The 23,391-nt window shown below is 44.0% G+C and overlaps 1 protein-coding gene across 3 annotated transcripts in view; it reads right to left on the bottom strand.

Moving 5' to 3' along the window:
• Nucleotides 1-23,391, bottom strand: part of FER1L6 (fer-1 like family member 6) — a 272,635-nt gene that overhangs the window by 160,731 nt on the left and 88,513 nt on the right. For all 3 annotated transcript variants that reach the window (XM_031013870.3, XM_063709464.1, XM_063709465.1), the window contains exon 2: nucleotides 3,811-3,893. In XM_031013870.3, coding sequence (XP_030869730.3) covers nucleotides 3,811-3,886 — 76 coding nt within the window. In that variant the 5' untranslated portion in view covers nucleotides 3,887-3,893. The remainder of the gene's footprint in view (nucleotides 1-3,810; nucleotides 3,894-23,391) is intronic.

Below are 23,391 nucleotides of genomic sequence, written 5' to 3'. Positions count from 1 at the left end.
ACTTGATATGGAACTTCAGTATATAACACAAGCCTGTTTATATCACACTGTTTTATGTTCCATGGAGTGGAATAGGGACAGTGGCCTCCTGCAGACTCTCATAGCCACCACCTTCAGACACTCCTGAAGCCATGGTTCAGGATCCCAGGGATCCACGGGACTCACCTTTTAAACCCATCAATTTAATGCTTTCTAAGGTACCTTCTAGCTTTGGTGCATTTTGGTTCGCTGATTTTAAACAGCAAACCACACACAACAGTACTGCATCTGAAGAAACACAGCCGTGTTCAGGGAGCTCATGCACCTAGGCCAGGCCTTGTAGGTGCTCAGTAGCTACAGAGAGGATCTTTTCATGAATGGAAGTCTGCTTTTATTACCCATTCACTCAGGAAATAAAGACAAGTACAGCACTGCAGAGCTGCCAGAAGGAATGCCAGTGCCTGGCTGTGCTCCTTGAAGCAGCAAGATAAAATACCTGCTCCCCTCCTTGACTGCAAGGGCCTTCAGGCTGGGGCCTTGCTGTCAAGTTTCAAGCTTCCAGTGAACGTTCAAAGACACGTTATATATGCAAGAAAAGGTGCTAGAGTAGATGCTGAGGATGCAGGAATTAGCAAATCACATATGCCTCCCTCTAGGGGCGTTCATTCTGTACATTCTGTAGGGTGAGACCTCGAGGTAGAAAGGCAGTCAGCTAAAGCTTCTTCTACAGCACTCATTCACTAATTTATTGAGTTACTGCTTTGTTCTCTTCAGTCTACTCACCATGGAGCATCCAGGGTGACCTTATAAAAACCAGACCGTGTCAATTTTCTTAAAACCCCTCAATGGCTTTCCATTGCACTTAGAATAAATCTGAAGTCCATACACAATCTGCAATTAGGGACCTGCTCCATCTGGTTCTGCCCACGCTTACCGCCTGCGTGGCCCTCTCACCCACTTTATGCGCTCTATCCACAAGGCCCCCTTTCAGTTCCGTCTAATCTCACAAGCTCTCTGCTGCTTGGAATTTTTCACAGGCATCCCTCCCCCTGCACTGCTCTCCTCCCTGCCCATCGCCCAGTGGGCTCCCTCTCATCCTTGAGGTTGTAGCTTAAATGTTACCTCCCCAGAGAATTCTCTGACTGCACTAAGAGACTCCCCAGCAGTCTCCATTTCAGCCCACTGTCTGTTTTGGGTTGTTTTTTTAATAACACTTTACTCAACTTGCAATGCCATTAGTTACCTCAGTCATAGTCCCAATAGGTAACAGATGGTACAATCAGAGTAAGATGATTTGAGGACATTTTACAAAGATGTTTATGTAGGAATACCACAAAAGATCTTGCCATCATCTGGGGCTCGCAACAGCCAAGCTGTTGCCACTCCTAGGCACCCCCCAAAATTAGCAGAGAGAGAGAGCAGTTACTGGAACCCCGAAGGAAAGGAAGTCTGGTGGGGTCAGCCTCCTTCCTGTAGGTGAGGGACAGGGTCACCTGGAGCCTGACCCATGCTCCTCCATCCCACACCTCCTGCTGGGGCACCCCATTGGCCAGAGCCAGCCCAAAGGCAGAGGGTAAGAGACCTGGGCCATGCCCCCATAGAGGACAGAGAGCAGCTGGCTAAGGGTGGAGAATAGATACGGAGGGGCAAACAGAAGAGTCCTGAACAGAGCTGTCCTCCCCTCGGACCGTCCAGTCTTTGCCATTAGATTCCCAGAATTTAGCCCAGGGCTGACATTTAAGACATTCCACTAATACATTTTGAATAAATGGGCAAAGGGATGATTGTGGGAGGTACCCAATAACTATTTGTTGTGTAACTAATGGCTAGGTTAGGGTAGGGTAAAGAGAATTTTAAGAATTTAAGATGTAACTACAATGCCTCAAAATACACAGATGAAAAAGCAAGAGACTTAGAAAGTTTCCAAACATTTCACCCCAAACAGCCCTAACTTTCCAGGCCAGGCCAAGAAGGCAAGACCAAAGTCTCTGTTCTGTGGGCTTTGTTTTTTCAGTCTCCCACAGGGCTGGCCTCTGGACAGCAGGATGGATGCTGTTTACTTTCTAGGAGGGCCCTGATTCCTCCCTGCCCTGTTTGCTTTGTGGGTTGCAGACTTTAAAATGAGCCACAGGAGCAAACTCCTCTGAAATGCCTGTGGTCGACTGCCCTAGGTATCCGCCAGCTTCTCAGGGAGGGCTGTTAACTGGAGGCTGCCCATGGGGTAGGAAACCCAGGCTCTGATGTAAGACTCACCTGGGATCGGGAGCCAGCTTCTCCATTTACTAGCTGTGTGACTTGGGGCAAACCACTCACCTTCTCTGAACCTCTGTTATAAAATGGGGGCAACAGAATCTACTTTTCAGAGTCATGAATGATGTATGTTAAGAAAAAGCAGCAGAGACTTATTAAATATGTCATAAATACTAGTGTTCACAAGGTCCTAGAGGGAAAGGACTATGCCTTATTCAACTTTGTGTCACAGGGCCTACCACAGTGTTACAGTTTCAAAGACACCAGGAATAACCCCAAAGCCTTTTCCACCCACTCCCTGGAAGTTTCATTGAATCAGCAAGGACTTTTAAGCTTTAAGCCTTGTCCCCAATGAAAATGCAATGTCCCTCATTTTCTATCCAAGGCTCTTAATCATTATCAATACCTGGGTGTTAATGAGTTTCCATACTTTTCTACCATAAGGATAGGTTCTACCTAAGGGCAAGGAGTGAAGTTAGGTACAACATATGGCTACAGGACATCTGCAGTAGATGGCAGTGAAGCAGGCCTCCCAGGAGACAAGAGGAGTGAAGATTAACGAGACCCACGGTACCATTTTGGTTTAGGAATGGTCCAGAAAACTAGCCTTGAGCTGGTTTTTAATCAAGGCTATGCAGCAGAAGTCTCCAGAGGACCACCCCATCTGTCCACTTGGAAACCACTGATCCGATTTGATTCAATAAACACTGAGGATCTACCCAGTGCTGGGCCTGGCCTCTACTGATGCAGTTCACCCTGTAACTCAAGACTTTGCCCTTTTGGAGAAGGAGGTATCCCATTCTAAGAGCAGAAAGTGAGACAGCCTGGATTTACATCCCAACGCTGTTGCTTCCTGGCTGTGTACCTCCCATGCTCAGGGCCAGCCGGCTTCATGGATACGTGGTCTGTGCAGCCATAAAGGACCCTAAGCTCAGAAGAGCCTCATTGCACTTGGCTTAAGCTCTGCGGTCACCATCTTGACACTTTTAATAACTTAACAACTGCTGTGCATTTTTATTTTTCACTGGGCCTTGCAAATTCTGCAGCATCTCTTCCACACTTTATTTACTCTCTCTTCATCTCTGTAAACTCACTTGTAAAACTAGGGTGACAATACCTACTGCGAAGATGGTGGAGGGATTCAATGAGATGATGTGTGTGAAGCCTCCCCCACAGTAACTGTGATCCTGTTATTTTCAAAATCTTGCTTGATCTTCCCCACAGCTGTGTGAGATCAGCCCAGCAACCCACATCATGACATTAGATAAAGGAGAAGCTGAGACTCAGAGCCGCTCATCCTACGTCACAGGACAAATAAGAACAGAAACAGAGTTTGAACCCTGCTGCTGTTTTCTCACAGGGACCCCTTCCATGCCCACTCACCTGTTTGGCCCAGATGACTAAGGGCCTTGGGGTTGTCTTGGGCCCACACCTGTAACTGGAAGGACCTAAAGGGTCAGGGGGCAGCACACTCACACTCCCCCTTGCTCCCATTGAGAGAGAACTGCATTTTCAGCCACGGAGGGGTCACTCTGCGAGACTCTCAGGCCCCAGTGGTCAGCACCCCACCCCCAGCCTCACCTTTCGCAGCCTTGTTGGCTAGGATTAACCCCTTCTCTGCCTTATTTCTCTTCTTCTTCACCTTCAGCCCAAACATCCCCTTTCTGAAAAGAAGAAAAAAAAAGAAACAATAAAAACTTTGAGTCATTTAGACATGTTAGGAGAAGGTAAACACAAAAACACACCGAGCTTCATGAAGCCCATCAGCCTCCTCATCCACCCAGGATGAGGGCAAAAGACAAGTATCAGCGGCACCCAACAAGCTCTCCAGGGAGCTCTGCTTTTGCAGAAACCACAAAAATCCCACCCGAATTGGAATCATGAGGTCCACCTGGAATTGCACGTAGGCGAGGCAAACTGAACACTAACAATACTAGCTGAAATTTCTATTTCTCCTGGATCACCAGGCACTCTGCTAGGCATAAAAAAGCAGTCACATCATTTAATCACCACAGCAACCCTCTCCTGCCCATCTTACAGATGAGGAGCCAAGGCCCAGGGAGGCCGGGCAATGTTTCTAAGGTCACACAGTTCTGAACATCAGAGCTACCACTGGATCCCAGGCCTGCCTGATTTCAAAGCCCAGGGTCTAACCACTGGGCAGCCAGAGCCTGTCCGTTCCCTTCAGCAGAGTAAACACCATCACCAGACCTGGGCTCTCCAGACCAACGTCAAGGAGGCCTGGAACTTACTGAGGTCCCACCATAAGCGCACAGCTCAGCTGGCATATGACACATGCCCAGAAGGTCCACTGCTATTATTGTTATTGTTAGCCATAAGCAGGAAGCCATTTCCAGGTCTCCTTCTCTCCCCACCCCCTGCAACCCCCAGATGGAGTCTTGCTCTGTTGCCCAAGCTGGAGCACAGTGGCGCGATCTCAGCTCACTGCCACCTCCACCTCCCGGGTTCAAGCAATCCTCCTGCCTGAGCCTCCCAAATAGCTGGGATTACAGGGGCCTGCCACCATGCCCGTAAGCCTCCTTCTCATTACAGGAAGCTCCCCAGTCCATGGTCTCTGACAGACAAGAGCATTCCTAATGCTCTGCCAGCCTCCTACAGAACCCCTTTCTGAGCTGGGGGACTGCTGAGAACAGGGCTCTGGGGCACAGATGAATGAAACTGGGCTGGAGGAAAGTCCTGGCCTTGACGCAGGCAGGCTGGCCAGCCCTGGAGAGAGGAGGGGAAGGAACAAGGAACTGGACATTTGGAGGTGAAGGGAGGAGATGGCAGTAAAGGCTCAAATCCCATTCAGTGAACATCTGTGGGCCTTGAACGTGAAAAGCAGCGGAACAATCACAGTCTCCCATTTTGCTTATATGTTTAGGACTTAGGATGTGTGAAGTGCAGTGGTTAAGATCAGCCTCCACAGTTGGACTGCCTCAATTCTAATCCCAGTACTATCTCTGCAACTTTGAACAGGTCACTTAGTCTCTCTAAACTTCAGGGTCCTCATGTGTGAAATGAGATCATAAATGGAAAGTATTTAGCACCGTACCTGGAACATAGTATTTGCTCAATAAACCTTAATTATTCTTATTGTCCTAAGGGTAGGATTAAGACCAGTGAGTGGAAGGCTCTAGGAGATAGATGTTCACTCAACTCATTCACTTATTCTATTCACTTATTTGCTCACTTATTCAATGTATGTCATGCTTTTTTTAATTCAGATAAGGAATTAAGGAGCTCCCACATCAGTGCTGTTTGAACAGTGGAGTGAACTACTTTGAGAGGAAATGAGGTTCCAGTTCCTGGAGGCATGCAAGCAGAGGCCTGAGCACCACTGTTAAAGGATGTTGTAGAGAAGACAAGCATCAGAAGGGGGGACTGGCCCAGGGGAATTCAGGGATCCTTTGAGACCCTGAGATACATTAGGATGGAAAGAATGGACTCTGAAAGCACCCAGATGTGAACAGGACCCCTAAATGCTTGGGCAAGTCCAATACCTCCCTGATCCTCAGTTTCCTCCTGTGTATAATGGAAAGAACTACTCTACAGGATTGTTAGAATAAAATGAGGTAATGTAGCAAATCATCTAAGACAGCATCTTGGATATAGAAAGTGCTAAATAAGTGCCCTTCTTGGAGGCAGCATTTTCCCCCTTTGATTTGCCATCATCCTCTGATGAGAAAATCATCCTAAATCTCCCAGGAATCTCCGGAGAACATACACAAGGAGGACTTCCAATAATAGTTTCCACTATTCTGTTTTCAAAGGGTCGTTCCCAAGCCAGGGACCTAAAGCTAGTACCTTCCCAACCCCGAATCAGCATTTATGGTCCCCAGGTGCCCCCTGCCATGAGCAGTTCAAAGAGGCAGAATCTGATGTTCCTGGGGATGTGGCCATTGGGCTCTGGAGGCTGCTTGAAGCAACTAAATGACTTCCATCCATAAATAGGGAGTTGCTAATAATAAAAGACAGTATCTGCCCAGGGAGACATAAGGTTCCTTTCGGGAGCTGACATCCTCGTCATGGGTAGCCTCAGCGGTCTGAGTTCTCCCGTAGGGAAGCCAGCGCCTGATGCATTGGGGCATGGCTGAAGACGCTGTCACAGGCTGGGGAAGAGGATGAGATGCCCCACCTTGTAGAGACAGGCACCCCTGCCCTTCTGAAGCCAAGAGCTCTGGACCCTGCCGCCCACTGGGGTCGCCTAAGGAAGTTTATAAAAATACTGATATCTTGAACCACCTTCAGAGATCTTTAATTACTCTAGGGCAGACCCAGTGTTGAGAAGCAGTGGTCTAGGCACAGCTCAGGCCTGCTGAAGAGTAAGCCAAATAAACTTCCAGGAATGCCCGAAGGATTTACAACCAGCGCGGCCCTCTTGGGTGGGCTGATGTTAGTATCACAAACACACAAGGTTGTTTGCCTGAAACTGTGAGTCAGTCATCAAGGGCACACCCAGCATGACTCCCAGCATGAAAAGGTTTCTTGATGAAAATTGATTTCTTCTCCACAGCCTTGTGACATGGAGCAGTAAGAGGAGGCATGGCTCACCAGCCCAGAATGATGGTGCCACTGGCAGATTGGGAGGTAGAAAATGAACCCGTGACACACGGCTCAGCTTGGGCACCTGCCTGAATTCATTGTTAGCTCTAGAATTTGGGGTTGGATACTTAACTCAGATGCATATTTCTTCCCATGTGACACAAGGACATTTCTTACCCAATTCACAGGGTGATATTAAAATAGAAAACAACGTTTGTCAAGTGTAAAGCATGCTACAAAGTGTCACAATATTGATAACAAGGAAATGTGAGTTTACAATTTTTTTACACCTGTATAAAGCACTCACTATGTGCCAGCGACATCATTTTATACACATTATCTCCTAGGATCCCCATAGCATACCACGAGGAAGATGATATTATGCTTGCTGACAAATAAGGGGATTTCAGGGGTTTCCAGACAATGTATTGGGATCAACCATCAAATCAGGAAGACTTACCTGGTAAGTCACTAAGGCAGCTGCCACCACATCCCCAGTCACCTCTACTCTGCAGAGAATTCCAGCATGAGAACCCTCCCACTTCACAAAAAGTATAGGGCTTTCTGGTTTAGGATCATAATATCCTCCCAGGGTCATCCCCAAGATAAGGCAAGAGGTACACAGGAACCCTCATACCAACCTGGTCTCCTCAGGGTGAAAGCTACTGCGACTCCGATATCTGTATCCAAACAATAAGAGCATTAAATGAGGCATGTGTTAGATTTGCTCAGCACATCTGTTCAGGTGGCATCACTCAGTGTTTAATCACAAGGCCCGCACTGCAGGGAGGCAGCCAGCCTGGCACAAGAAAGAGGGGCTGGACTGCTTGAGTGTGGGTCTCATGTAGGCCACTTTCTAACTGTGTCACTGGAGCTGGCCCTGGGACTTCTCTGAGCTCCAGGCTCCTCTTCTGTTCATTTTGTTCAGGAAGTGGCTATAAGGTTAGTTCTGCTTTTTCTCACTGGGATGTTACACAGATGACCTTATTGATCCCTCATGCTGAACTATTAAAAGCTCTACACGTAGCTAATGTAATGTCATGTCCACTGCTCAGCAAAGCCAGGATTAGAAAATTGCTCACAGCCAGAGTTGCCATGTGTTCTCCCACTTGTGTCACCAGATTCCCCTTCTGGAATCACCTTCTCCACCTTCACTGCAGAATGGAGGCAGCTCAGGCCAAATGGCCAAACACTAAGTTACTTGTGTCAACAGCATGCCCAGTACTGGCCCATGCTGCTCTCTTCTCTACCTAAGAGGACTCAGGATGCAGGTTACCTGTGCACCTCACCTTCCAAACCCAAAGCCATAACACCCAATACGGGGCCGGGGAGGGCAGGGGGCGGACTTTAGCTGAGAATTTATTTATGTGAAATCATTACAAACTTTAAAAATTATATTTATATATTTGATGAATTCTTTTCATCCAAAGAATAAATTTGTATGTAATGAGGTCTAGCTTAAAAACAAAACAAAATCACAAAATTTTTCCACCATTCAAAGGTTATCTAAAAAGCCTTTGGGTAAATTCCCAGTAGCCTGACGGGAAATATCCTCTTGAGGATGTCCTATCTGGGTCCTCATCTTTCCAAGACTGGGATATATTCATTAATGGCAAACCACTATACATAGAAGCAGTTGCGTTGCAGAATTCAATAGAAATTGTTAAAATATAAACCTATGTGACACTCTGCCTTGCCATGCCTCTGTAAGTTCTCTCTCTCCATGATCTTCTTATCAAAACTTACCTATTCAATGTTCTATTTCATTAAGGCAATGATGCCCCAACTTTGGCTACACATCTAATCCATATGGGGGTAGCTTTCTAAAACTGTGCCCCACACTTGACCAGATCCCATCCCCTAGAGTGTGATTTCATTGGTCAGTGATGGGACAAAGGCTCGGTGGTTTTTAAGCTCCCCTGGTGATTCTAATGTGCCACAGGTTTACAAACCCTTGTGGTTAAGTAGACAGTACCAATGAGCTATCCTCTCAAAGAAAAATCTAAAGGAAATTTAAAATAATTTCTTAAACAAAAGGAATGATTAAATGTATTAAATTCAGAGCCTTTAGTAGATACATTTGCATAGGCTGCACTTTATAATCCACCTCTACTTCCTTTCCACTCAACCTCAACCCCTACAATTAGCCCACAAAATTGGCTACCTTCTCTATTTATGCACAGGATTAGCTCAGCCTTGGAGGAACAGAATGCTCAGGTTCAGGAGAAAAAGAACAATCCTCTTCTGGATCAAAAATGTCTCAAGCAAGGCTAATGGCCTGAATGGATGGGCCCTGGCTCCCAGTCTCACGGGAAGCAGTTCATTCTTGCATACTGTGTTTTGGAATCCTTTATCTCATTGTGATAGTAGGTGGATGTTTCTGTGTTAGCCCCTAATTTTGTACATTATAGTCCCCTCAACCATTATAATGAGATTCAAATATCACAACTCAACAAACAGTGATTGAGAATCTTAATATTTCACCTGCAAGAGTCAGCTGAGTCTAGGAAATACACCTCCAAGGATGCTAATTAATTCCTCTTCCTTTGGCTTCTCTGAACCAAGAATGACTCAGGAATAATTCAGAGCCACACTGTGTAAAGCCCATCCCTATTAAGCCAGCCTCTCATAGCCCTTCAGAGAAATTTGCTAAGTGTTCAAGGGCAAAATGGCAAGAGGGCAAGGCTGTAGGACTGCCCCAGGAAAATGGAGGCATTTTTCTTGCATGCTTCCTGCCCACCCTGGGGCATGCCAATGGCGCCCACGATAGAAACAATCCTCCAAGGGTTGGGGGATCTTTTTCAGCCTGAGGTCACTGGCCTCCATCTTCTCCTGCTCCTCACCCTCTACAGCTAAGCATCAGCACATCACACATGACCGTGCTATTTAGAGTGCAAGGAAAATAGAGAAACAAATATTGGCAAGTCAAGTCAACAATGCAGTACAGATAGGACTACTAGATGCCCCCACCGCAGCCTAAGACTTCCTCTTGCCTGGGCCCCGAAGAAAATGGTTCATCTTTCCTATTCCATCTTCTTAATATCCAGGCTAATTAAAGCCCTGCTCTCCACTCTCCTAAACATCAAGAAATCAACCTTTAAGCCAAACATAGACTACAGACCACTTCCCAGCACTTGGAACAAGCAGCTCTTTCTCCCTTTGTCCCAGCATAAATGAATCTTCAAACTCCCACCTTTTTTAGGCTTTTAGGTTTCTCCCCAAACCTTCTTCCTCCCATATATTGCTTGATTATCTTTTGGTGGAATTATTAGAGTATGGCATTAGGTTTACATTCCTCACTTGGGAAGGGCTAAGGTCCAAAGCTCTTATTCCCATGTGGTCTTTCTTCCTTTGGGTCTACCTGCCCACAGAACATTTGTATTCTTCTTTCTGCTCTGCTGTGCAAGCGGAAGTAACCACTGAACAGAGCTTCTCCTCCCTGCAGCTGAGTGGGCAAGTCCATATGATTCAGAGGGAAGTATTTGAAAATCAATCTGGACTCTAGTCCAAACAGCTTCCTCCAATTGAGCTTCACCAGCAATTGAGGTAGTATTTTGATCCCTATTTGATGTCTGGGTTTCTTTCTCAACTGGTTTTGAATGTCTAGGGTAAAGAGAAGGGTATGGTTATAACCTCAGGAACACCAATACACTCACCCATAACAGATTTTATTATAAATGGGAATCATTAAACTTCCTAAACTTACTAAGAGAGGAATCTATGGAATTCCTCTGAACCTCATTTTTTTTTTGATGCTGTGGACATTGGAAATAGGAGAATGGGTGCTATGTTAAACTAAATTAAATTACTACCTTTGCTGCAGGATTGTCAGAGCCTTGTGCACTGTGAATCTCCAAGAGGGTGCTGTTGTATTCAGACTTTTCCAAATGGATTTGACCACCACATCTTTATCATTAAATATCTGTTAATATCTTCAAGAACACTACTTGGGACTTCAGAGAAGGAGAATCCTGGCAACTTTTAGTGTTCCTTTTCCTTTTGAAGCTTTCCTGAGATGAGCAATGATCAAGTAAGAATGACTGGGGAAACAGAGGAACCCAGGACATCTCTCCCATGCATTCCCTCCTCTGTGTCCACATGGCTCCTGGCGCTAGTGCACACTTCACTGGACTTTCTGCTTCTGTTCTCTCCCTCCTGAAACCTACTGTCTATTCCACAGCCATCTTTGCAAATCAGAGGAACAGAGAATTTTCTGAATCTGACAAACAATATTTACAAAAGTCCTTGAATCAGTATCATACCAATATCATATATCATATCATCATGTAAGATGTCCTCTGATATTTTAAAAAAAAAAAAAAGACAAGATGCCTGCTATTTCCCTTCTATTTAACACTGCACTGGAGGCCCTGACCAATTCAATAGTGTCTGTCTAGTTTAATTACTAACTAATTTAGCAGGATACCTAGAAACAAAGTCAATATATAAAAGTCAGTTGTACCTCTTTATACAAAAACAAAGAATCATAAATTAAAATTAGAAATAAAAGATTTTATAATAGCATCAAAAATTCAAAAACTCAGGAATAAGTCTAAAAAATATAAACAAGACCTATACTCTGGAAATTACAAAATAAGATGAATGAATGAATATTCCATGCTTGTAGATTGGAAAGTGCAACATTAGAAAGAGGTCAAACTTCCCCAATTTGATTTGGAGATTATTTACTACATTTCCTTTGCAAAAATTTTCAATTCATACACTTAGGATTTGTGGGTATGGCTTTTTATGTTCATATATTATGCTTCAAGATTTAATTTTGAAAAAGCATAGATTTTCAGATTGAAAGCCCTGGCTTTGAGAATCAGTTCAGCCACATGCTAATTTGCAACCTTGAGTAAATCCTTAACCTCGCTGTGCCTCAGTTTCTTCATTTGTAAAATGGAGGATAAGTTATGTCTTACAGGACAATCATGGATATCAAATTAAATAATAGAGACAACATACTGTTTGCAAACACTAAAGTGTTATATCCTACACGTTAATTAAATTTAAAAGCCAGCTCAACCTATTATGAATGTCTCTTAGGGTTCTCCACACTATAGCCTCAGTTCACCAACACAGCACCTGATCCTCAAACCAGGTACTCCAGCCTGATGGATAGCTCCTCCTAAACTCACACACTCTCTTGTCCACGAACCATTGCTCACCGTAGGCCTTCCATTGAAGGGGACTTCTCCGATCTCTACCTAGCAACACCCATATCTTTCTCCTAGGCCCAACTCAACTGCCTCCTTTGATGTGATGTGTTCTCCAGTTTTGCAATGGAGCAACAAGTCACTCATTCCTCTGGACTCCACTAGCACTTTGTTCTTATCTCTATTATATACTTATCACATGGATCATTAGATTTACTTGAAAAAACATCCTTCTCCTTTATTAGATGCTGAGGTTTTGAAGGCAACAATCATGCCTAGTTTACATATGTACCCTCAGTATCTAACACCATGCCTGGCACACAGCAGGGCTCAATGAATGTTGAATTATGGATAGATCAATGGACAGATGGAGTCTATAGATAGAAAGCTCCACAAGAATTCAATAGAAGTTCTTTGGTCCTGTTTAAAAATGTAGCATATAACAAGAAAAGGGTTAAACATCATTCCAAGAATGAGAACACAGGCAAAAGATAATAATCCAAATATTCATCTTGGAGCTGGGGAGAAAAAGGAAATTGTTCACTCTGGGGCCTGAAAAACAATTTGTACTCTGTTAATAGAGCAGCAGCTCTGGCTGCCACCCAGCCTCAGTCTCCATCCATTTCTTAAAATCACTTCCTTTTCTAATGCATCCTTTTTCTTTCTCTTCATCATCATACCTTTTTTTTTTTTAGACTGAGTCTTGCTCTGTTGCCCTCCACCTCCCAGGTTCAACTGATTCTCCTGCCTCAGCCTCCCAAGTAGCTAGGACTACAGGCACGTGCCACCACACCCGGCTAATTTTTTGTATTTTTAGTAGAGACGGGGTTTCAATATGTTAGCCAGGATTGTCTCGATCTCCTGACCTGGTGATCTGCCCTCCTCGGCCTCCCTAAGTGCTGGGATTACAGCACCTGGCCCCTAAATACCTTTTATTGGTTGGCTATTTCTCTACCACCAGTCCCTTATAGTCATTCAAAAAAAAGTACACAGAGCCTTGTTGTGTTCCAAGCACTGCACTAGGCCCTAGTACACTCTGCCATTTTGATCAAGAAGAGATGAAATAATAAAGTCATTTCCGTGTCTGTCTTTGTGCAGAATGACTAGAGAAAAAAGATTGAGCTCAAGTAGGAGTTGGAAAAGTTTCAGTTGTCTGAATTGGGAGAGATTATAATAATTAAGCCCAGGTGTCTGCAACAAGGGTTCAGATGTGGGAGGAAGAGAGGGAAGATTGAGTATGTAACCGGGTGGCCCAATGTGGCCACCACTCCTCCTCTCGTACCTGAGGGGATCCATTTTTATGTTTTACATATTAAGGAGTTTGAATAATATGTGAATAAACTTAAGTTTTAAAGTTTGAAAACCACTAATCAAAACCAACCTGTGCAGCCCGGGCACCGTGGCTCATACCTGTAATCCCAGCACTTTGGGAGGCCAAGGCGGGCAGATCGTTTGAGGTCAGGAGTTTGAGACCAGCCTGGCCAACATGGCAAAACCCTGTCTCTACTAAAAATACAAAAAAATTAGCTGGGTGTGGTGGTGTATGCCTATAATCCCAGCTACTCAGGAGGCTGAGGCAGGAGAATCACTTGAACCCAGGAGGCAGAGGTTGCAGTGAGCCAAGATCTCCCCATTGCATTCCAGCTTGCGTGACAAAGTGAGACTCCATCTCAAAAAACAAACAAAAAACTAACCTGTTCATTAAACAGATAGCAAAATTGAGGTCCAGTCCAGAGAAAAGAAAGAACCAGTTCAAGGTCATAAATCTATTCATTGGAAGAGCTAGTACTTCTGGATGTTCATTTATCCTGTGTTTAGCCACTAGGGATGCTAAAACCTCAGCAAGCATGAACACCCCTACAACGCTTCCTCTCTAAACCTAGGCCCGATGACCTCTGATAACAGATACACTTTGAATCCCATTCAGTCAAAAATTGACTTTTTTCCCAACAGAGTTTTACTTCAGAACTCCGGAATATTACATAAAATGTTCCAAGGGGTTAAAAAGTGATAGCCTAATTATTTTTCTGTATATACTAAAGACATATGAAAGGAAGTTCATATCTGTTAAAAGCAAAAGCAGTTCGATGCTGAAAATGAATGACTATGTTATTTCAAATATGACTCGCAAAGAATCTGACTTTCTTTGCATGTTTGAGTTCTTTAATAGCTTCTATAACCAAGAGGAGGAAAAATTTACTTCACTCAAGCTGATTAGTTCCAAGAATAAAAACCTTAATTAGCACAGTCAAATGAAGCTCTATAAATCAGTTAAAACTTGCACTATAATGAGGCAACTCAATGCAATTGCTCACAAAGAGCTTCCAATCATCCATACCTCAGACATGACTTTAAAAAAAAGTAACCGCCAGAAATTTATTGCTTCAGTTTTCATTGATGTCCTGCATAGAAAAAAATAAACCTGAAGGCTCATCTATCAACCCATGAAATCAAACATAACTTTGAAGGCATTTTGGAGAGGCTTTATAAAAACAACTTATCTTCAGTGAGCCTTTTGTGTGGGATTTACAGGGCCCCCAAAACAACAGAATCCCATCAAACCTTCTCTCCCTCATTGCACAGGCTCTGCTCAGGTTCTTTATAAATTATTTTTGCAGAAGCTGAAGTTGGAGCCTCTTGAACAGGAGGAGGAGTTCAGTCCTGTCAACTTCTCCAGGAGTCACTATCCTTGGGATTTCAGCCTCAGCTCAGGGTCAAGATGTATTAAGTCCCAAATATACAGGGTCTTCCCAGTCTAGTCCTCTCAGTCTCAACTTGGAAACACAAAAGGAGGTCTAAAGTCATGCCTGGTCTCAGGCCTTGAACTCAGGGAACACAATAAAGATTTGCTACTGAAGATGATAAACTCACCAACTGCACAAACAATGAGGAAAGCTTCATTGATCCCCAATCTATGATGGGAGCAAAGTCAGAAATGGAGAAATCCATATATTGAACTTATACATAAATATGACGCAACACTCCCTGTTCCTGCTGAAAAGCTCAACTTATAGAGAGATATGTGTCACACATGTAAAACAAGGAGAAGGATGGAGCCAAGACCCTGAGTAGATAAACTGTGCCTACAGGTCCTATTCATACAACACTTTACACTCCTCCAAGCGCTTTGCCATATATGGAACCCTAGCAGAAGCCCTGTGAGGGAAAGGAGGCTGGTGGTATTTTCACAGCATACTGGGTGAGACACAGGCCCAGGTCTGGTTACCCTGTACCTCATATAGTGTGTGACCTAGAGCAAAATGCATAACTTCTCTGTGCTTGTACTTCCTCATCTGTAAGATGGGTATCAAATAGTACCTACCTCATAGAGTGCTAAGGATTAAGAGTGTGTGTACGTGTGTGTGTATTTATTTATATATATATAACTTACCTCCTGGCATATGAAAGAAAATAGTTACTATTCTTATTTGAAGACAAGAAAACTGAGGCTCTGAGAGGTTAGGCAACTTGCTCAGTTACCCAGCTATGAATTGGCCAAGCTGAGGGCAGAGCTGGGTCTTCTTGTTATTGATTGAATGCTTCTCCTTCTACACCACACTGGGATTGAGCCAATATACTTGTTCACTATATATTTGATAACAAAATGGCTGAATTTATGTGTTAAATATATATTAAATATATAATATATATAATAAGATGAATATATTTGTTAAATATATCTAACAAATGTATTCATTAATTTTATTATCATTATTCAGGTTGCTCTGGGATAGTCATCATAGCTACCATTCATTGAGCATGTAGAATGAGCCATGCATTGGGCTAAAAGCTCTATATACCTTTTTTTCCACTTAATCCTTCCATCAGCCATCTGAATGGGGTGTTTAATCTCTTTTTCAGATAAGGAAATTGTAGTCTAAAAGGTTAAGAAAACTGCCTAAGGTCTCGAGGCTTCAGTAAAACCCTGACCCGTCAGATCTCTACTCTATGTTACCTCCTAGATATCAATCACAGCCACCATTCTTCAAGCACCTAGTCAGAGTAGGGTACCATCCAAATGGTACTTACCAAATGCAGAACACCTCACCTCGGAGAGGTTAGGGAACTTGCCTAGAGCCACACAGCAGTCTGACACCCAAGCCCAGCCCCTTTGCCCTCTGTCTGCATCCTCATCCATGATGGCCCAGGTTTCTAAGGACAAGCAGAAGAGTGGCATCTCCAAGGGCTTCCAGAAGCCCAGGCTGCAGCAAAGGGTGTGGACAGAGTTCGGTAATGAGAAGCAGAGCAACAGACCTCACCTCGACCAGCAAGGCTCCTGACTGTGCCCAGAAGCACTCATACTCACCAGCTTCCTGGACCCCAGGAGGTCGGCCCAGCAGGAAGGGCAGCAGCCACCACTGTCTCGGAAGAAGGAAAGCTCCCTTTGGGAATTCAGTGGCTCAGTGGAGCACAGCAGGCTACCTCCCAGGAATGTCCTTTCTGTGTGTGTGCACCTGGCAGCTCCCTATCTCTGTTTGAAATTGAGTGCCCTCTGTTCGGGTTGGCTGCCAGAGCCCGACTCTGATCAGCAAACACAGAAGCTCAGAGCAGATCTTGAGAGGAAAGGCCGCCAATATGTTTTATTTCAAGTCAGGTGCAGGTAATTAGAGGTCGATCAAGACTCAAAAGAGCCCTAGCTCCAGACAGTGTCAATGCTCTGGGTCCAGCCACTATCCAGACATACTTGGATTTTTAATCATGTTCACCACCCCCTGCTCATGTTTTTACTGTTTATTTCACTATCATGGTTAACATTTATTGAGCACTTTACTTTTGGTAAGTTCTAGCTACCTTTACAAGTGTTATCCTATACAAGCTCCACAACAGCCTTCAAAGGCAGTATTGTTATTGTACTCAATGTACAGATGGCAAAACTGAGCCACAGAGAGATTGGTACATGCTGGGATTTGAACTGAGGCCACCTGGCCCAGAAGCCTGTGCTCTCCAGCCCTCCAGCCTGCTGCCTCCACTCTATGGCATATCTTTGGGACCTGTATTCTGAGGCTATTTCAAAAAGGTCAAGTTTATCAGGGAGAAAAATGAATACAATAAGTCATTTGGATGGGTCAAATACCTCTGAAACCACCTGTAGTGAATTGAATAGTGGTTCCCCTAAAGATATATCCACATGTTGAAACCTGTGAGTGTCCCATTATTTGCAAAAAGAATCTTTGCAGATATAATTAAGGATCTTGAGAAGACACTCTCCTGGATTACCCAGTGGACCCTAAATCCAATGACAAGTGACCTTTTAAGATACATAAAAGGAGAAGACACAGAGAGGAAGACACTGTGAAGATGGAGGCAGAGATTAGAGTGATGCAGCCACAAGACAAGGAACAAAGGAGCCACCAGAAGCTGGAAGAGCCAAGGAAGGATTCTCCCCCATCGTCTTCATGATCCTGCCAACACTTTTGACTTCAGACTTCTGGCCTCCAGAACTGTGAGAGGATGATGCTGTTTGATGCAGCCATGTTTGTGGCACATGGCCAAGGCAGTCCCAGGAAAGGAATACACTGCCCCTTGTCCATTCCTCTAGCACGTCTTTATGGTGTCATGGAAAAGGAAATGCTGGGCCCTCTCCATTGTGCACCTTTGTGTTTTAGGTATGGTGCTGGGACAAGAAGAGGACCTGGCGGTGAGGGCTGAGAGGCCACCCCTGTGGGCTGGCAATGGTGTAGGAGCCTCTAAAGTGCAGAGCACTGAGGAAGGAGGCAGCATGAAGTGTGGGGAGGGGTTGGGGAGAAGGTTCTGCAGGTGCAGACTAAGCAGTTAAATAGTAGCTCCCAAGGCAGCCTCGTAAACATCCCCAACTGAGCTGCAATCCTCCACTCCATATGTATCATAAAAAGACATGCAAAGGAAGGGGCCTGGGCTCAGGGGTTCACAGACAGAGTGGGTTCCCTAGTGCATCCCTCCCCCAATTTTCCATCATGATAGAGTTGATTCCACTCGGAATCAAAGATGGTCAGAGTCGTTGAATTCCAACCTCACATGTTACCACTGGGGGAAGTGATTATTTAAAAGATGAGGTGGTCCGAGGGTACACAGGTGATCATGGCACTGTAAGAGCTGGAACCCCTAATCCAGTACCCTTTTCAAGGTAGCCAAGCCTCCTTCCCTCGTCTGCTCTGTTCCTTAAATTCTTCACAAAAACAAGATCTCATGGCAACTCTTATCAGAGCTCAATAACTCCACAGGGTCCAAAGCTTTCTAAAGTTCAAACCCCTCTTCCCAGAATTTAAGTTTATTTCTCCTTTTATTTTTCTGCAGAATTGTATCCTTACCATGATCCTGCTGTGTGTGATCCAGATACAGTACACATATCAACAGAAGTCATCTGGCTACACAGTAGACATCCAGTAATAAGGATTATTGATGGCACAGCACAGGAAAATACCAAATGGACCACCCTGTACCCAAATCTCTCTGCTTCCTCTCCTACTGCATCCCTGTGGTTTTCTCTGGCCACACCACCTTCCTTCAGTGACTCGACTAGAACATGCTCCCTCCCTCCAGATCTCTGCACGTGCTCCTCTCTGCTGGAATCCAGATGCCCCTCACATACCTCTTTCTCTGGTTAACACTGTCCCATCCTTCATGGGCCACTTAACATCACATTCTCAGAAAAGTCTTCCCTGACCTCTGTGCTTTCCCTACCAGACTAACCAGGTACCCTGGTTCTATCTAAGCTCCCCAGGTTCCTAGAGCTTTTTCCTTTCATCACTCATCATAGTTTGTAATTTTATTTATGTGATTTTTTTCCATTACTGCTCACTTTCATTATTAGACAAAAAGTTTCATTAGGGCTTGAGTTGGTTTACCCTTATCACCCCAGCACCCAGCATGTAGTAGACACGTGTAATTCATTCCTAGGTTCACACCACAAACGTTTACTGAACAAAATACCGAGCTGGTACAAATAAATGTACAAAAAGAAACAGACAAAACTGCACCCAAAGAGCCAAACAGAAAAGCTACAGTCAACCCTTTGAGAAATTACGCCATTACAAATCTCCTCCATGCCTTTCCTTCCCCTCTTTCCCTGTGCTTATTCCTTAAACATTTAGCCCGGACTAGGATGTTCCCAAAGCAGAGAAAGGATGAGTTGGTAAAACTCAAAGCAGTCAATGCAAAGAGCTCTGGGAAATAAGCTTCAGGAGTAGGAGGTGATGCCCAACAATTATCTAGGATAAAGTTTGGGGATTTTCTTTACAATTCAATTAACATCAGAATTATTTTAGAGATGCAAAAGAGAGATCATATTACAAAGCAAAAAGATGTGAAACTCTGACCGGGCGCAGTGGCTCACACCTGTAATCCCAGCACCTTGGGAGGCCAAGGTAGGTGGTTTGCTTGAGGCCAGGAGTTCAAGACCAGCCTGGCCAACATGGCAAAACCCCTTCTCTACTAAAAATATAAAAATTAGCCAGGCGTGGTGGCACATGCCTGTTGTCCCAGCTACTTAGAAGGCTGAGGCAGGAAAACTGTTTGAACCTGGGAGGCGGAGGTTGCAGTAAGCTGAGATCGCACCATTGCACTCCAACCTGGGTAACGCCATCTCAAAAAAAAAAAAAAAAAAAGTTGTGAAACTCTTCCCCTAGCCCTTGTCCCTCTTCCAGGAATAATGCCCTTACCATGAACTGCTACACAGGATCCAGATACAAGGGCACATTATATCAATACAAATCCCCCACCACCCTCCCCCATGCTCTGCCTCCTGCCAGAGGGAATGCATTTCAGTGTCTGCAATTGTTATCCCACCTACAGCCTTAGTCACAGAGTGTTTCCCTGGAGAACTCACAACAGTTGTTATCGCAATTTAACAAACATTTAATGAGTGCCTATTAGATGCCTAGCACTGTGGTTGGCCTGTGGGAAATCCAGGGCAATGATGAATAAGACAATGCCTTTGGGTCAAGAGCACAGTGCCATGCTAGCAGCTGATACACTTGAAAAGCCTTTAGCCTCCCCATAATAATCCTATTTCTGGAATGCTTTGTAAGTTGCAAAGAGCTTTCATTTGTAGCTATGTGAGGAAGAAAGGACAGGTCCCCCATTTGATACAGTAACTGTTTAGGTTCCAGAAGCCTTGAGTGACTTATTCTAACAAGGGCTACAACTGGAAACAGGGGTGGTCCTGAAAGTATGCCGCTCAATCTCCAGCTGAGGGAGCACACGCTGACTGACAGCTCCAGCCGCTGAGTCTTCCTGCCGGTCACTGCATCACACTGAGGCCATGCATCCTATGGGCTAAGCACAGCAAGCAAACTAACTCAAGTCCCTTCCTGCAAGACATGAGACTCCTCTAATGGGTGACTTGGGACACAAGACTCCCCCCCAACGACCTGCAGGAAACTTTCTTAGAAGATTCTTCCTAGGCAATTTTCCTTCCCTTCTCTGTCACAGGTGTCAGACCCACAAAGCCTAAAGACCCTTCTTGCTTGTCCTGCTCCTTCCCCTTTATGCTCCCCGAATAAATCTCCAGCACTCCAGTAATGTCATCTTGGAACCTGCTTTTTGGAGGACCTAACAGCACTCTAATCCAGATCTTGGGATTCACAAATAGACCTTCCACTAATAAGGAGGCTCCATTTTGAATTGCATTTTGAAAACACTGGGGTAAACCTGGTTTCCTAGGACTTCTTAGACTCAACAATATGTAATAAAATTTATCAAAAATACAAAAGTACCACAGAATGTCATGGTTCCCAAACTGAATGGACAAGATGTGTTATTTAGCTCACCGCAGTGGAGACTGGAACATTGATTTTTCACAGGTCACAATTTAAGAAATGCTGCCAAGCCCCACCTTCCAGCAAGTACAAACCTATGCTTCTCTTGGCATTACTAAACAGCCTCAAAACTAAGGGTTTGATATTTTCTTCCCTTGCTATGCTCAGATGAATGTGCAATACAATTGCTGAAAAGAAGGCAAAAAAAGCAAGTGACCCAGGCAACCCTCGAACAGTGTACTCTTCCCTTGAAGAATAGAAAAGTAATTATCTATTATATTAAAGCTTTGTTCCTATTTTTAGAAAATGTGATACTTCTGGATATTTGAAATAGGTGTCATCTCAAGAGACAGATAAAGTCTGGGCGCCATGGCTCACACCTGCAATCTCAGCGCTTTGGGAGGTCAAGGCAGGTAGATAGCTTGAGCTCAGGAGTTTCAGGCCAGCCTGGGCAAAAGGGCAAAACCCCATCTCTACTAAAAACACAAAAAATTATCTGGGTGTAGCAGTAGGCATCTGTAGTCCCAGCTACTCAGGAGGCTGAGGCACAAGAATTGCATAAACCCGGGAGGTGGAGGTTGCAGTGAGCCAAGATCGCATCACTGCACTTGAGCCTGGGTGACAGAATGAGGATCTGTCTCAAAAAAAAAAAAAAAAAAAAAAAAAAAAAAAAAAATTTCAGGTAAATTGTATAAGCTTTTAAACAAGCAATGGATTCTAAGTTATCTACAAGTTTTAGCACTGGACTTATTATTGTGGGCATTACCCAGTAGATCATGTTAAAAATGGTTCCACCAAATGTCAAAAGTCAGTGACTGGACCTCAACTCCCATTCATGATTCAACACCTGAATGAAAAGGGAGTAAATCCAGTGATGCAAGTCATGACGTAGCTTTTCTGTAAATTTTCTGGAGATGCAAAAGCTCGAAATGTGTGAAGCTTAATGGGAATATGCATTCCCATGTACCAAGGAGGTATTCCCCGTGTAAACATAGTTAGGTGAGAGTTATCTGAAAGAGCAAACCAGGGTCACCTTAGGGTCAGGAGACTTAAACTGAGCCTCCGCAGGTTTTCCTTCTTCTCTGTCCTTGAAAAGCACAGTAATGAAAAGGAAGTGTTCTTGGTATGATAGGATGGAGGAACTCATTGCTGTTGATTACCTACAATGTAATAAGCAAACACTTCACTGATCAGGTGTCATTAGCCTTCATAATCTTGGCAGTAAGTAGAACTACTACCCCATTTCTTTTTAGATGGAGAAATAAGGCCTAGAGCAATAAAGTTACTGGCACAAAATCAGAGATTACGACTGACGTTTCTTAACATCTCTCAGTACTATGTTTTATGCTGTCATCTCTTGGGGTGTTTTTCTTTCCTATATATCTCTGTATATTGCAACATTTGAACAAGGCCCGTCAATTACTTTGATATCAGAAAAAATTATATTTTTCTAAAATAGAAAAAGTGAAGCAAGTTTATTATTTAAATATTTGTTGAAAAGCATATTATAAATCTTGTATTACTGACCAACTATCTATCTTAGGCCATGAGTACACACAAAAGAATCAGAAAGAATGTCCTTTTCTAAAGTTAATATTCTAGATGAGAAAACAAAAGCAATTTTATATGAAAAAATTAATTCTCACAGATTGTTACTGCCTCCTATCTTCTTTCCAACGTGAGTATCAAGGGTTTTATGAGTATTAGGTGGTCTCGGCTCATCCCTTAACCTGTAGGACTAGACACTCAAAGGCCTTTTCTCAGGGATCAGGCCATTCTCGTACTGTGTGACCTCACCCATTGGTCCAGCTAATTGGTCCACAAGCCAACCAGCAGTCTTAGAGGTGATCTTTCATAAAAGTTATGATAATATCTAGCTAGATAGATAAAAGAATTTAAGTATTTTAGTACGAGGCCTTTCTTGATGAATGGAAGGTTTTGTATTTGTTAATTGACTTCATCTGTTTCCCTCGTTCAGTGAATTAGGATAGAGTGAGCATTATTAAATGTTCTTTAACAGGCTGGGCATGGTGGCTCATGCCTGTAATCCCAGCACTCTGGGAGGGCGAGGTGGACGGACCACCTTAACGTCTGGAGTTCGAGACCAGCCTGGCCAACGTGGTGAAACCCCGTCTCTACTAAAAATACAAAAATTAGCCAGGCATGGTGGTGGGCACCTGTAATCCCAGCTACTCAGGAGGCTGAGGCAGGAGAATCACTTGAACCCAGGAGGCGGAGGTTGCAGTAGGCCAACATCATGCCTTTGCACTCCAGTCTGGGCAACAAATGCAACACTCCATATCAGAAAAAAAAATGTTCTTTAACAGTTAAGACCCTTGTATGAGGATAACCATTTTAACCAACAATGGTCAGGTAAAAGGAGTGAGAGAATAGATTGCATCTGATCTCTGATCTAGGTATCTAATAAATATAAGCTTTTATCAATTGTCAGTGGCTCCCTCGAGAACTGCTTCAGAAAGTTTTGAAGCTGGGATAGATGATTTGTGTCTGCTATGGGCAAGATAAAAAAGAACAGTTGTGTGTGTATTTGCTGACTCAACTACGGAATATCCCCTGGAGTGTGACTTTTGACAGCTTGAATGCTACATATCTGCTTTTGTTGTATTAATAGTTACCCTCTCAACAACTGGAGGACCAGAAAATGCCAGGTGGTTGTGTCCAAGTAAATGAAATGTTGCGGTACCCTTAAGTTGCCTTAGAAA

Source organism: Gorilla gorilla, chromosome 7 (assembly GCF_029281585.2).
Source record: "Gorilla gorilla gorilla isolate KB3781 chromosome 7, NHGRI_mGorGor1-v2.1_pri, whole genome shotgun sequence".
Lineage (NCBI taxonomy): Eukaryota > Metazoa > Chordata > Mammalia > Primates > Hominidae > Gorilla > Gorilla gorilla.
This window is presented reverse-complemented; position numbering and strand designations above follow the sequence as displayed.